This window comes from Pteropus medius, unplaced genomic scaffold (assembly GCF_902729225.1).
Source record: "Pteropus medius unplaced genomic scaffold, Ma_sr-lr_union100, whole genome shotgun sequence".
In the NCBI taxonomy this organism is placed as follows: domain Eukaryota; kingdom Metazoa; phylum Chordata; class Mammalia; order Chiroptera; family Pteropodidae; genus Pteropus; species Pteropus medius.
In genome coordinates, this window is record NW_024351073.1 from 18,344,180 (window position 1) to 18,359,064 (window position 14,885).

The following is a 14,885-nucleotide window of genomic DNA, read 5'->3' on the forward strand; positions in this document are numbered from 1 at the left end:
CTGTTTACAAATAACTCTAAGACCAGTTCTTATATTTTGTTTTCACATTGAAAGCCAGTCAGATTTGCTTCAGCCTCAAAGAGCGTGTTTCTGTAAAATTAAATTAACGCTGGCAGTGAGCTGTACTTTTTTTTTCTAAACGGGAAATAGGTTAAACCTTTTGATAACCAGTAAGCCCTTGTGGTTATGTCACCAGCCTCGTCTAGTAAGTGTTTACTCTGCTGGTCTCAGTAGTGGATAAAATAATTATAAAACATGAGCTCTTTTTTCTAATACATATAAAATCTTGCTGGGAAAACCAACATCTGCACCTAATCTGAACCTGCCTTGTGTAGTTTTGAAAGAATACTATCTGTGAGGATTGGAAGTACTAATACACTTAGAGATTAAAGTGTTTTTTATTCTTTCTAGAAAATTTGCTATAAAGTTTCTGGAAAAACCATTATATAAGTTGCCTTCAGGATGTTGATTCTGAATTCTCTAGCTACATCAATAAGGAAATATATCATTCGTTCGGGTTAGCATATTTCATTTAGATTATACTAAATATTTCCCATAAAAGTATTAAATTATTGTGTATTTTTCTAATTGATTTATATTTTTATTTTTTTAAGATGCTTTTTATTTTTACTTTTTAAAACATTTTATTGAGGTATGGATGATATACAAAAAGCTGTACATATTTGACATATACAACTTGATGAGTGTACACCTGTGAAACCATTACCATAATCTAGGCCCTAATCATATCCATCACCTTCAAAAGTTTCCTCCCACCCTCATTAATCATCATCGTCGTCGTCATCATCATCATCATCATCATCATCATCATTATTTTGATAAGAGCACAACATAAGATGTACTCTCTCAGCATTTTAAGTATACAAACAGCGTTATTAACTGTTGGCACCATGCTGTGCAGTAGATCTGTAGGATTTACTCATTTTGTATAACTGCAACTTCATACTTTTTGGCTAATACCACCCCATTCCTCACTCCTGCCAGCCCCTGGCAAACACATTTCTCCTCTCTGCTTCAATGAATCTGACTATTTTAGAATCCTCTTATAAGTGGTATCGTGCAGTATTTGTCCTGTGCCGGCTTGTTTCATTTAGCGTGATGTCCTCTAGGTTCATCCATATTGTTGTGTCAGGATTTCCTTTCTTTTTAAAAGGCTGAATAATATTCCATCATATTTTCTTTTCCCGTGCATTCATCAATGGACATTTATGTTGTTTCTATGTCTTGGCTACTGTCAATAACGCTGCAGTGACCATGGGGGTGCAGATATCCCCTTGAGATACTGATGTTATTTCCTTTGGCTGTATACCTGAAGTGCGATTGTTGGATCAGATGGTAGTTCTATTTTTAATTTTGGGGGAAACCTCCATACTGTTTTCCACAGTGGCTGTACCAATTTACATTCCCGCTAAGAGCGCGCATGGTTCTCTTTTCTTCATATCCTCACCAGTACTTGTTATTATTATTATTTTTTTGATAATAGTCATCCTAACAAGTTCAAAGTGGTATCTCATTGTGATTTGGACTTGGATTTCCCTCACGATTAGGGATTGTGAGCACCTTTTCATATACCCGTTGGCCATTTGTTTGTCTTCTTTGGAGAAATCTCTGTGCAGTTCCTTTGCCCATTTTAATCAGGTTTCTTTTTTGTTGTTGTTGTTGCTACTGAGTTGTAGGAGTTATTTATTTTGGATATTAACCCTTTATCAGATTTATGGTTTGCAAATATTTTCTTCCATTTCGTATGTTATCGTTCATGTGTTGTTTCTTATGCTGGGCAGAAGGGTTTTAGTTTGATGTTGCCCCGCTTGTCTATTTTTGCTTTTGTTGCCTGTGCTTGTGGTGTCACATCCAAAAACATTATTGCCAAGACCAATGGCATGGAGCTTACTCACTGTTTTCTTCTAGGAGTTTTGTGGTTTCTGGTCTTATATTTAAGTCTTTAATCTGTTTTGAGTTGATTTTTATATATGGTGTAAGATAAGGGCCCAATTTCATTCTTTTGCATGTGGGTATTCAGTTTTCCCAGCACCATTTTTTAAAGAGAATACCCTTTCTGCATTGTGTATTCTTGGCTCCTTTGTTGAAGATCTATTCACCATATATGTGTGGGTTTGTTTCTAGCTATTCTGTTCCATCGGTCCATATGTCTGCTTTTAATGCCAGTGCCATACTTGTTTTGATTACTGTGGCTTTGTAACATTTTAAAATCGGAAAGTGTGATGCTTCCAGTTTTGATCTTGCTCAAAAATTGCTTTGGCTCTTTGGGTTTTTTTTGTGATTCCATATGAATTTTAGGACTGTTTTTCTATTTCTATAAAAAATGCCATTGGAATTTTGATGGAGATTGTATTGAATCTGGAGATTGCTTTGGGTAGCATGGACATTTAAAAAATGAATTCTTCCAACTCATAGACACTTGATGTCTTTCCATATGTTTATTTCTACTTTAATTTCTTTCATTAGCGTTTTATAATTTTCAGTGTACAAGTCTTTCACCTCCTTGCTTAGGTTTATTCCTAAGTATTTTCTTCTTTTTTGGTGCTCTTGTAAATAGGATTATTTTCTTAATTTCTTTTTTGGGTAGTTTTTGTTATTGTATAGAGTATTTTTCTAATTTAAAGATGCTCAGAAGCTTAATATTATATTTTATAGTGTCTTAATAATTATAGTGCTTGTGAAAGAAGTGAGTTTTTATATATATATGAATTTAAATTGACTGAGTCTCTTGATGAAGCATTTAAAGAAAAATATGCTCTGTTTTATGTTGTAAACTCCTGTCTTTCTCACCATTTATAATCTCCATTTAGGCCAATTTTTGTTTCTAGCTTTGCATGAAGTCGTTTTGAATTGTTTCTGAATATCTGTGTTATCTTCATCTCTGGTGGTCTTGTATTTCTTAATGGCACTGTGATTCCAAAATCACTACTAAATCAATTAACTTCATTTATATTTCTCCGTGGTAGAGATAATTATTAATGTTCTTCTAGATTCCATTTTAAACTAGTCCCCTGTTGTGAAAATAGGCCATTCTCACCTAAAAATAAAGTTTCAAGCAAGGTGAATAGCATATATGTGGACATATATTTTTTTCAAAGAAGGCCATTTTAATTATGTAAATCAAATGGCTCACTTTGGAAATTATTACTTGATTTATACTATACAGGATTTTGGTCTTATGAGTTCTGCTTTTGCAACTGCCCACAACTAACAGTGCAGCATAAGAGAAATGAGGTCCCTGCACACAGTCACCCCTCAGAAAGTAGCACCAACTACCGTAGTGCCTATGGTTTCCCAGAAAAAGTATCACATTTTTTATGAAGCTCATTAGTCAATCAATACTTTTGAACTTTGGGCTTCGATTAAAAATGTTTTCTTAGTCCTCTAAAGACCCTAAAATGTTTGTTTCTATTTGAATTTCTAAATCTAAGTGACTTTGGAGTCCATCATCCTTGGATTAGAATTCCAAAACTGCCACCTATAAACACACTTCTCTGAGCTTGTTATCCTTATCTACACAATGTACATGATACTGTCCATCACTTAGGGATATTGTAAGGATTAACTGATAAGGTTTTGTGATTTAGTATCTGCCAAGCTTAGATATGCTTGTCCTCTGAATGTCTCCATTAAGAATGTGTTTGTAAAGAAAACCAGAGAAGTAGTGGCTTAAACAAGTAAGGTGGTCCCCCCCGCCCGCCCCCTCTTTTCTTTTTTCTGCTGCCAAGAGAATGCGGAGATTCTCTGTCCAGGACGATACCATTGGGAACCTTACTTCGTCTTGCTGTCATCTTTAGGGGCTATGGCTCTTATCCTTACAGGCAGAGATGGCTACTGCATCTTAAGGCATCCTTTCTGTTGGTGCCTCATGAGGTGTTGCCTTTTACTTCAGAATGGGATTCTTCCTCAGAAACTTTTATCTGCATATCATTTTCCGGAACTGGGTTTCTCTTATTTCCAAGAGAATCAGGGGAATCAAAGAGTTTTGGTTAACCAGATTGCTACCCAGAGCAAAACTGGGATTCTTTTTCTAACAAACTTAGGGTGGCTCCTGGATAGGCAACTAACGTGCCTTCCTCACTTTGTAAGTTCTGTTCTTTTAATCCAAATGAAGTGGAAATTGGAGGACGCCAACGATCAGAGACCGAGCCCGTGTCCTCCCCTCTGTCTCACACATACCTTACCTTATTTGCCATCAAGCGACATGAACATACAATACCAGGGTGTAACCCACCCCAACCGCAGACATCAGGCTGCAGGTAGGCCCCAAAACTGGCATTGCTGCCTTGGTGGTTGCATGTTGAACATGATGGAAGGGTTTTTCCATGGCTTCTTAGAGTCTGAGTCTCAGTAGGCTTGGGTCTCTCTAAGAGAAAGCGACTTGATCCTTTGTATAACCTTTCCTAAATCAGAGATTATGGGTCTATGGAAAAATATACTTTGAATCCATCCATTTTTATGCTTTTCGGCTTTTTGGAGAGACAAAAAGACAACTTGCTAGGTAAAGAAAAAAAGTCACCATTATCGATACTCTGTTCACAAAAGAAGGAAAATGATTATTACATGGTACATACCAGGAAGTTTTCAGAAAGTGGGGATGTCCCTGAAGATATCCCATAATGCCAAGTAAAGTGCTTAGTATCGTGTCTGGCACATTTGTTAATATTGCAGCTGTTGTGGTTAATATCTACAGAAAATTAGTCATAGGTCATAGTTGTTCCTGTGTGTCCAGCACCCAGACTTAAACTTCCCAGAGTTTAAACTATTTCTGTAGAGGCCGCGTGGCTCACATGAGGAAGTATGACTTCTGAGTGACATACTTTATTGCCTTTTAGTGCATGTGGTATACTCTATTTGTAGCCAAGCTGATAAATGGTCTCTATTATTTACATAAGAATAAATATGGCCCCACAATTACCATATTGAGAACTTAATTTAGTGATCAGTTACAGATGGTGAAAAGATACCACTTTTTATTTCTTTGCCAACTATCACCTGATAGGTTTGTTCACTCAATATCTTCTCTCTCTCTCCCTTTTTATTGGCCATATTTCTATTTGCAACTCTTATGTGCATTATTCAATATTTTTAAGTACTTTTTAAGTAAATTCATAGACCATTTTGTCTAAGATTCATAAAAATGGTTGTGATAATTTGTAACTGCCTCATGCAAACCTTTTTTAATAAATTCCTTGGGGTTGAGCGCAAGTATCATACTATCTTTTCATTCCATGGCACCATCCATGATGGATGTATAGCAGACACCTGACATGTAAGTGGTGATTGATTATCTGTGACTTGGTGGCCTGTCCTTGTCATAGGAAACGCTGTCTCAGAATTGGTCCCCTCTTCGGCACGGTTGGGAAGATACAAGTCTCCAACAGGAGATTTTTACCCCAACGTTTTTAAAGGACACTAAATTAGAATTGACTGCAAATGACCAGCTATTACATTTAAGAACAAGATGGCCCAGACATAAAAATATTTAGTGACAAACATTTCACATGCCAAATGTAGTCAGAGCCTGGGGGAATTCAGTGTATGACAGATTCTGAGTAAAAAAATAAATGAGTTCGCTAAATATGAGTACCAGGTGGACATCGATTTCCGAGTTATTTGTACCACTTTTGTCCTTATGTAAAACCATAAAACAGGCTGGCTGCTGATCAGAACCTGCAGCTGTGTAGAAGAGACTTCTTTGCACAAGTACTAGAAAACAAAGAATGATGATAGGCTTGAAGTCTGTTACAGTTTAGCACATAAAAGGGAAAATAAAATTGTTGATGTCCTAGGCCTGGAACCAAAAACGCGGACATATATCTACCTAGCTGGGACTATAAAAATGGTATGCAGTCCTAAGAAATGTCTGAGTCTTTTAAAAATAGCCAATTAACTTTTACAGTGGCGGTTCACATATTTCACACACTGTCATCTTTATTTTTCCTAGTGTCTGAACACTTCCTTTCTTCCTATGATATTGACTGTAGCTTGGGAACCAAGAAGGAGGTGGTTCAGTGCATGGGCTCCTTCCAGGATGGGGTGGCTGAGAAGTGTGTCGATTATTTCCAGAGATTCCGACGTTCTACCCACGTGACCCCCAAGTCCTACCTCTCCTTCATTCAGGGCTATAAGTTCATATACGGAGAGAAGCACATGGAAGTGCAAACTCTGGCCAACAGGTAAGTGCGAAGGTCAAATATAAAGCTATTTTTAAAGCAGTGGCTCTCAATTGGGGGCAGATTTCCTCCTAGTGAATGTATTTGTTTATTACAACTCAGGTGGCAGAGAGGGGGGTGGGGTGAAGGGTGCTACGGGCTTCAAGTGAGTAGAGGTCAGGGATGTTGCTGAACATCCCACAGGGCATGGGACAGCCCCCCCACTTCAGGGAACTCCCCAGCCCCAAACCCCAGTAGTGCTGAGCTTGAGAAACCCTCATAAGCATGAGAGAGTCTGACGCTTGTGTTCACTGCTTCGTGAATACGCTACTTCTGCTGCAGTTGCTCCACATCTCACTCTCTGCCTTGGCCTTTTCTGAACACTTCCGTCTTCTGCCTGAATGTGGCCGGAATCAGCCAGGGTTGAACAGAAGAGACACCTGGGTGGGTGTTCAGACTAAGTGACTCTGAGGACTTCAGTCTTTAAGACACGTTATCTCAAGTTCAGGCAGGCAGCGAGTCCCTTCACGCTGGTGTTCTGATGGCTTCGCATTTGCTTCTTTTCTTAAATCCCAAGTCTTTCTTCTTTTAACCTCATTAGTCTCTATTGAAAACCAGAAGTTATTGGTTTTGCTTCCTCCATGATGGGGCTTCAAGCATTTTGAGTCTGTTGTCATTTAGCTATACTTCATTAGGCACGTTTCCCACGTGATGCAGACTCCGGACCCACCGTCGTTCCCCATGTCGCACAGAATATTTTTGGCAGCTTCTCTCTTCCCACACGCTGTCTAGGAAGCCGTACAAATGCCTCCAGTCTGGAATCAAGCCTGGACCTACATCCTTTTTTTTTTTGTCAAGCCCTGTTGTATTTGGCTGCTTGTTCATACACTTATTCTTCAAATCTGGTCACTGCTATTTATATTAATAGACAGCATTTGGAAAATGTGGCCAAGAGCCACAGATGTTGACACTGCTCCCTTGGATTTTCAATCCCAGAATGAACACTGGATTGAAAAAGCTGAAAGAAGCTTCGGAGTCTGTTGCAGCCCTGAGCAAAGAATTGGAAGCAAAAGAAAAGGAGCTACAGGTGGCAAATGACAAAGCCGACACGGTGGGTGGACATTTACATGGTGTCACATTCTTTCTCAATTCCCGGTTCGTAAGTGTTAATGACATTTGCATAGTCACTGAGTTATAGCCAAGAGAGTATCAATTACTTATTTCCATTAGAATATGATAGTCTTAATTTTCCGTATGACAGTTTGTGTAAGTGGACAGAAGTCAAGAAATTAAAGCAAAACGTGCCTTTTCAGCTGGGTCTCTGGGAAGTTTTGATGAGGTATTTTTTTTTATTTTTTATTTTTGATTGAATTAGGTCTTAAAGGAAGTGACGATGAAGGCACAGGCTGCCGAGAAGGTCAAGGCTGAGGTACAGAAGGTGAAGGACAAAGCGCAAGCCATCGTAGACAGCATCTCTAAAGATAAAGCCATTGCAGAAGAGAAACTGGAAGCAGCCAAACCAGCTCTGGAAGAAGCAGAGGCAGCCCTGCAGGTAGATCTGCATGACATGACAGATGCCAGGTGTTGGGGTGGGAGGAGGACTAAGAAAAGATGGGTGACAGCAGGAAATGCTCTACTGCTTCAGACCAGAGCTCTCTCCACGAGAACAACTTCAAGCAATGGTTCTGCATGGAGGTGTTATCAGCTCTTATAGATTTTGCATGTGCTGCTTCCCACCTCGTTTCCTCACTCACGATTGATGGGCAGTGTCATGTAATGGCGGCCAGGAGTCCTGGATTCTCATTTCCGCTCTGTTAACCAATCAGCTGTGTGACATTGGGGAAGTCACATAAAATTCTTAAACTCACGTTTCCTCACATCCCTTGAGGACATTGGAGTGGGTCCGTGGGATGCACTGTTCTCTGAGTTGATCTATGAATTCCTGATCTGAGGTATCTCGTTCACGTCAGAGTTTGGGCAGGCTTCCAACACAAATATTCACTGCGATTGTGTGGCAGTGACAGAAATGGCAAAATTAGAAAGGAGGCTGGATTCTGAGGAAATATGACGAGTTTCGCGAACTAGGCCACAGCTGAAAGGGCTGGCCCAGTTCTGAAGTCTCAGTTTAAGGTGTTTGGGGGCTCCGTGTAAGATCGCTTTTACTGCAGCCGTGCTCATCTGCTGCCTCGTGTCGTTTGCTACCTGGCCTGAGAAGCAGCTGGACAAACGGAGCACTGCTGATCCGGGTACCGCTAATTCGAGTTACGTAACCTCAGTCGAGCAGGCATCATTACTTGATAATGTAATTGTGATTGTTTCACCACTGTCTTACTTTGGGGATAAGCATACACCTGTGAAACCATCACCACCATCAAGGCCATGGAAATATCTCTCACCTCCCAAAGTCTCCCCCTGCTTCCTTTAGTATTATTGTTACTTGTGGTAAGAGCACTTAACGTGAGATCTACCCTCTTACCAATTTTAAGTATATAATACGGTGTCGTCACTTACAGGCTCTATGCCGTGTAGTAGATCCCCAGAACTTGCTTATCTTGTGTGACTGAAACTCTGTCTGCTTCAACCGTCACCTCCTCACTCCTCTGCCACCCCTTGTCACTGGCAATCACCATGCTCCTCGCTGCTTCTGTGAGTGTCTATTTTAGATTCCACATATAAACACGATCATCCAGTATTTGTCTTTCTGTGTTTGGCTTATTTCACTTAGCATGATGTCCTCCAGGTCCATCCATGTTGTCATAGATGGCAGGATTTCTTTCTTTTTTTTAAGGCTTAAATGTGTGTGTGTGTGTGTGTATAACATTTTTTAAATTCATTCATTCATCGATGGACATTCAGGTTGCTTCTATATCTTGGCTATTGTGAGTAATGCTGCAGTGAACATGGGGGTGCAGATATCTCTTCAAGATCTGATCCTCACCCTGCACCCCCATTTAGGCATGCTGGCTTCACTGAGAGTGCTTGATCAACAGAGAGAAGACAATGATAGTGCAGAGAAACTTCTAACCTTTTTTTTTGAACTCGTGATACCTAGTGGCGTCATAGGAATAGAGCATATGGCATCTCAGGTCTTGCTTAAAGACCCACATTTTCCCAAGACTTAAAAGGCCTAGCATCTCTTTTAATATTATATTTTCCAGTATCTTTCTAATTCAGTGCTCTCTGCCACAAAAATATTCTGTATTATGTAGTCATCAGTGCAGAGATGTGTGGAACAGGGTAAAGGGATGGGGTGTGTGTGAGAGGTTTCAAATAATTCCTTTCATTGGTTCTGCCTCCATCTTATTGTCTCTTTGAGGCCTTTTGAAATTTTGAAATATGGCGCCACCAGGGTATACTAAGAAAGTTTCAAGTACCTCCAGATTCTAACGTTTTCATATCAGGTTGCGTAAATCGATACAACAAATAAAGTAACAGCAAAGACCGTCTCTATCTCAATGCTGATCTGACTTGACACAAACGTATAAAATGCCTCCAGATGTTAAAGAACTATTTATTATATTGCAATGATGTACTGGAAATTATATAAGTCATATGGCTTTGCTTGTCAAAAAATGATGATTTCAATACTTAGGTGACATAGATTAAACTTCAGATATGCCCCTCCGCCCAATTCCTTTTACCTGGGCACCTAACGTAACCGAGCCCAGTCTTGTTTGAAAATTTCCCTTTCTAAAACGAAAGTGAAATAAGCATGTTCGGCTCTTATATCTTACATAACTTTAATTTGGCTCTACTTTCCTCATTGGCCACTATTCTCTCTTTTCCTTTATAGCCATACATCTCAAATTAGGGTCTATCTGGTATTTCTATTTTTTTTAAAAATACAAATTCTTCTTCGCTTCCAGCTGTCTAGCTTTCACAAATACTGTTCTATTGAAACAAGCCTTTTCACAGTCTCTAGTTATATTCCTAATTATCAAGTCTAGTGGTTTTCTTCTTTTTCTCAGTCTTCGGAGAAAAGATTATTAGCTGGGATGAGAAGCTCCTTGGGTATGTTCTTTTGGCAGGAGGGGTACGAATGCAAATAAAATGGAAAGTTTTCAAGATCTGGAAGGAATGAGTATACAGTATTTATCCTAGAAATGGGACTGCATCAGATTCTTATATTTAATATTTTCTCAATACTCATTCCATAAATAGTCACAGCAGCTCTTTGTAACTATTGAATAATTTACGCTATGAAGAATCTCTGTAACTAGAAATGGAACAGAATTTTTCTAAGAACTTAGAGAAACTCTTATTGCTCAGATTCTGTCATGTAAAGGTCAGTTCCGAGCTAAGAAACCTCTAATTATTCAGTCTGTCAGCCCCTGGGCTGCCTGCTAGTGTCAGTCCACGGGGACAAGTTGCTTAAGAGAGAGAGGCAGATTCTTGCCCTACATAACTAATGAGTCAAAAAGCACTGCCAATGCGGAGTTTTCCTGGTCTCTGCATAAGTGCTGACTATTCTTTTTCTTTCAAGTTACACACTCTTTTTTTTTTTGACACTATGGGGTCTGTATGGTTTTAGAGAAGTCACAGCTCCTCATCGACTCACCAACATTTCGATCTTCATTGTCAGTTTGAATTGTAAACATTTAAACTTTTTGGGACATGAGTTTCTTTGGGATTAAATATGCGTCTAGCCCCCAAGACTGTATCTAACTTAAACACGCTCGTTTTCTTCTGTCGAAACAGTAACATTTAGAGATGACAGTTCCGTGTGCGCTTTCTCACATGAGATTAGATGACAGCTTCCCTTCCTCCCGCAGACCATCAAGCCTTCAGACATTGCGACTGTCCGCACGCTGGGCCGGCCCCCTCACCTCATCATGCGGATCATGGACTGTGTGCTGCTGCTGTTTCAAAGGAAAGTCAACGCAGTGAAAACCGACCCGGAGAAGAGCTGTCCGGTTCCTTCCTGGCAGGAATCCTTAAAGCTGATGACTGCAGGGAACTTCTTACAGAACTTACAGGTGGGTGGCCCAGCAGTGATGGGCTAAGAGTGGACCAGACTGCATTGGCATATCTGAGTCCTTTAATGGAATAAGTTTCTAAAAGAATTTATTCAACATACATATTTTTGCTTACTATTTTTTCATCTTTATTAGGGTATAATGGACAAATAAAGGTTGTATATATTTAAGGTGTACAACTTGGTGTTTTGGTATAGGTGTACATTGTGAAATAATATCCACAATCAAGCTAATGAACATATCTATCTCCTTACATAGTTACCGTTTTCTTTTATTCTTTTTTTTGTGATGAGGACACTTAAGATCTACCCTCTCAGTAAACTTCAGGTATTCAATTCAGTATTGTTAACTCTGTTCACATTGCTGTATGTGAGGTGCCCAGAACTTACTCGTTATATATTACTAATGCCTCGTACCCCTTGACTAGCATCTTCCCACTTATTTGCCCCCAGCCTCTGGCAACCACCATTCTGCTCTCTGCATCCATGAGTCTGACTGCTGTAGATTCTCCATATGAGCGAGACCACACAGTGTTGGCCTTTCTGCTTATTTCACATAGCATATTGTCTTCCAGGTCCATGTTGTCACAATGTTAGGATTTCATTCTGTTTCAGGCTGAATAATATTCTGCCTATGTGTTTTGTACTATATTTTCAGAGTAGACTTTTTCTGTTTCAGATATAAGACATTATAAGCATTATAGTTTTTCCCGACAAATTTTAGTTTTCCCTCCCCAGCTTTGTTGACATACGATAGACAATTAGTTGCTCATATTTACATTGTACAATTCAATGAGTTTTTATTTTTCAATTATATTCGGCATACAATAATATATTAGTTTCAGTTGTACAGCGTAATGGTTAGAGATCTATATAACTCATGTAGTGGTCACTGGCATGAATGATGTATTTCAATCAAAGTTTAAAAATTCTTTGTAAGGAGACAGTACATAGGTGCATATGTTATATACATGTGAATAGAAATATATCTATTTCAAGTCTCAGCAGTAATTTTTGAGTATTAATTTATATCATTTTAACTTTATTATGAGATAGAATTTACATATAATAGCATGCACATATTTAAAGTATACAGCTTGATAAATATTTACATATGTAGATAACCATTAATGAACACTGAAATCAAGGTTTTTTATTTGCAGATCCCAGAAATTTGCGTGCCAACCCAGTTAATAGCTTCTCCTAAGATAATTATTATTCTGACCTTTATACTAATAGTTTTGCCTGTTTTGAAATTTACATATATGAAATCATATGAAGACTTTTGTTTTGACCTCTTTAACACATCTGTGATATTCATTCTTATTATTGCACAGAATAGTATTTCATTCTGGGGAGAAAAAAGAACCAAAAAGCTCCGATTTATAATGTTCGTCAATTTCCATAGTGTAAATATCCCATAGTGGCCAATTTCAAGCTATAAAAATGATGCTGAATGTAGACTTGGGAAGAGATGTGTAATAGCACACCATTATATAGTATTTCTACCATATAGGTGCAGTAAATAGATATAAATGACCTCAAAAAACATAGATAGTAAAATGTAGTAAAAGAATTATACTATATATTATTTGACTATACATTATTTTTGTTTCAAATAAAATTTAATTGTAAGTTATATAATTTAATATTAATAATGGTTATCTTTTACAACCAGTTTGCAGAATTTCTGAAAATTTAGCAATTGTTTCTCATGAGCTTGTGTAAACCGGCATCATCGTGAACACTAGTATGCTTCAATTTGTTTGTCCCTTGTACTGTTGATGAATTATTGAATTGCTACTAGTTTTTGGTTATTATAAATAGAGCTCTTATGGGTATTGGTCTGCAGGTCATTTGGTCAGCATATTTGCGTTTCTGTTGGCTGTATATTCAAGAGTGGAATTTCTGGGTCTTAGTTTATACATTTAATCAAGCTGTAGTAGATAGTGCTAAAGAGTTTCAAAAATATCGGCATCATTTTATGCACCCACCAATAGTGTATGAGTTGCTCCACATCTTCACCATTTTCTGCATTTAGCTATTCTGATGGGTTTGCAGTAGTATCTTATTATTGTGGTTTTAATTTGCATTTCCCTGATGACTAATGATGCCCTAAATTTTTTATTGGTTTATAAGCCCCTTGGGCATTCTTGTTAAATGCCCATTTAGGTCTCTCATCCATTTTAATTTTGTATTACTTTACAGAATTTCTTTATATATAAAATATGAGTAATTTATCATTTGTGTTTTGCAGACATCTTCTCCCAATTTCTACCTTAGTTGTTCATCCCGTTAATGGTGTCTTTGGATAAGCAGGTGTTCTTAAGTTTAATGTAGTCTAGTTTTTCAGTGTTTTCCTTAAGAATGCTTTCTGTGCTCTGATTAAGAAATCTTTGCTCACCATGGAGGCAGAATAAATGCTTCCGTGTTTTCTTCTAGAATTTATATTGTGTTATCTTTCATATTTAGATCTTGAGACAACTAATCGGGAATACCCAACCCACATCCGTTTCCCAAGCAATAACTTTAATGCTATCTTTCATTCATTTTTCAATTCAGCATCGCCCAGTGGGTGCTGTAGCTAGAGCCTATTACAGAAGCTATAACAATAAGTAGCTTATACAACTAGTGTCCACACAGATTTGTCCCAGAAAATTAAAATATGAGACTCTATGAAGTAAGTGCCACTGTGAAGGAATAACATGCTATTTGAGTGGAGAAGAGGTGGCGATTAACTTTGGGTGAGTTAGGGTGGCAGTGGTGACAGAGGAGACTCAAAAAGTTAGAAAAATGTGACAATGAATTGGACTTTGAATAGAATCCTGGCAAGTGACTCTGGGCTCCTGCATTACATATCTGGTGGCAGAGCAGATATAGATCTTAGAAGCTCCTTTGCTATTTGCTCTTCCCTTGCTCCCAAATATTCTGATTTTTCTTTTGGCTTCACTTTTATCCACGTCTTCTTAAAGAAATTTGCATTAAAACAGGTCTGAATGAGATTGTGTTCTACCCTACATTATGTGTCTTCTGTGAAGATGTCACTGAATTATTTAGGTGCTAAATTTTTTTTCTATTTGGAAGACATTTAATCATCCTCTTTTATGTGCTCAAACACCACTTAAAAAAGATCCAATTTTATTTGTTTGGCCAGTATTTTCTTTTGATTCAAGATAGACATTTTTAAAAATTCCTTTCTGTTACTATTTAAAAACAATCGTATCGCTCCCGAAGATAACAATTTTCTCATATTCTTAATGGTTCTATAATTAAAAATTAATTCATCACCCTCAAGGCCTAATGTTCAAGTTATTATCTTCACATTTCAGAAAAGTTTAATAGAACTTCTGTCTGAATGTATTAAGGTTTTAGTTTCTGCTAAATGTTAAATATATATGTCCTCAGGCTGACTATACCCATGTGTATTTGTTTTTCATTGTTGATTTTATGGGTTTATAATTCACCTACTTAGGATTAATGACATAAAAATTTTATTGCTTTGGAAATTCTAATAACCGTGCGAGTGTTCATTGCTGCAAAAATTTCCTTTTTCCTTGGATCCCAGAAAGTTTATTTAAGGTTGGCATCTCTTGTCCACAGAACATAAACTGTACTCTGACTTCTTTGTCGTCATTGCTTACTCTGTTTTCACCTATAGTACTTTTGCCTAATATACTGAAATAGTGACAAAATATCAAGTCATTCACCCCTTTCGGTTGTTCAGCAGTTTCAAT

At 38.0% G+C, this 14,885-nt stretch overlaps 1 protein-coding gene across 3 annotated transcripts in view; it reads left to right on the forward strand.

The window, feature by feature from the left end:
- Nucleotides 1-14,885, forward strand: part of DNAH5 (dynein axonemal heavy chain 5) — a 226,859-nt gene that overhangs the window by 161,761 nt on the left and 50,213 nt on the right. For all 3 annotated transcript variants that reach the window (XM_039842769.1, XM_039842767.1, XM_039842768.1), the window contains exons 56-59: nt 5,969-6,200; nt 7,173-7,287; nt 7,552-7,728; nt 10,949-11,152. In XM_039842769.1, coding sequence (XP_039698703.1) covers nt 5,969-6,200; nt 7,173-7,287; nt 7,552-7,728; nt 10,949-11,152 — 728 coding nt within the window. The remainder of the gene's footprint in view (nt 1-5,968; nt 6,201-7,172; nt 7,288-7,551; nt 7,729-10,948; nt 11,153-14,885) is intronic.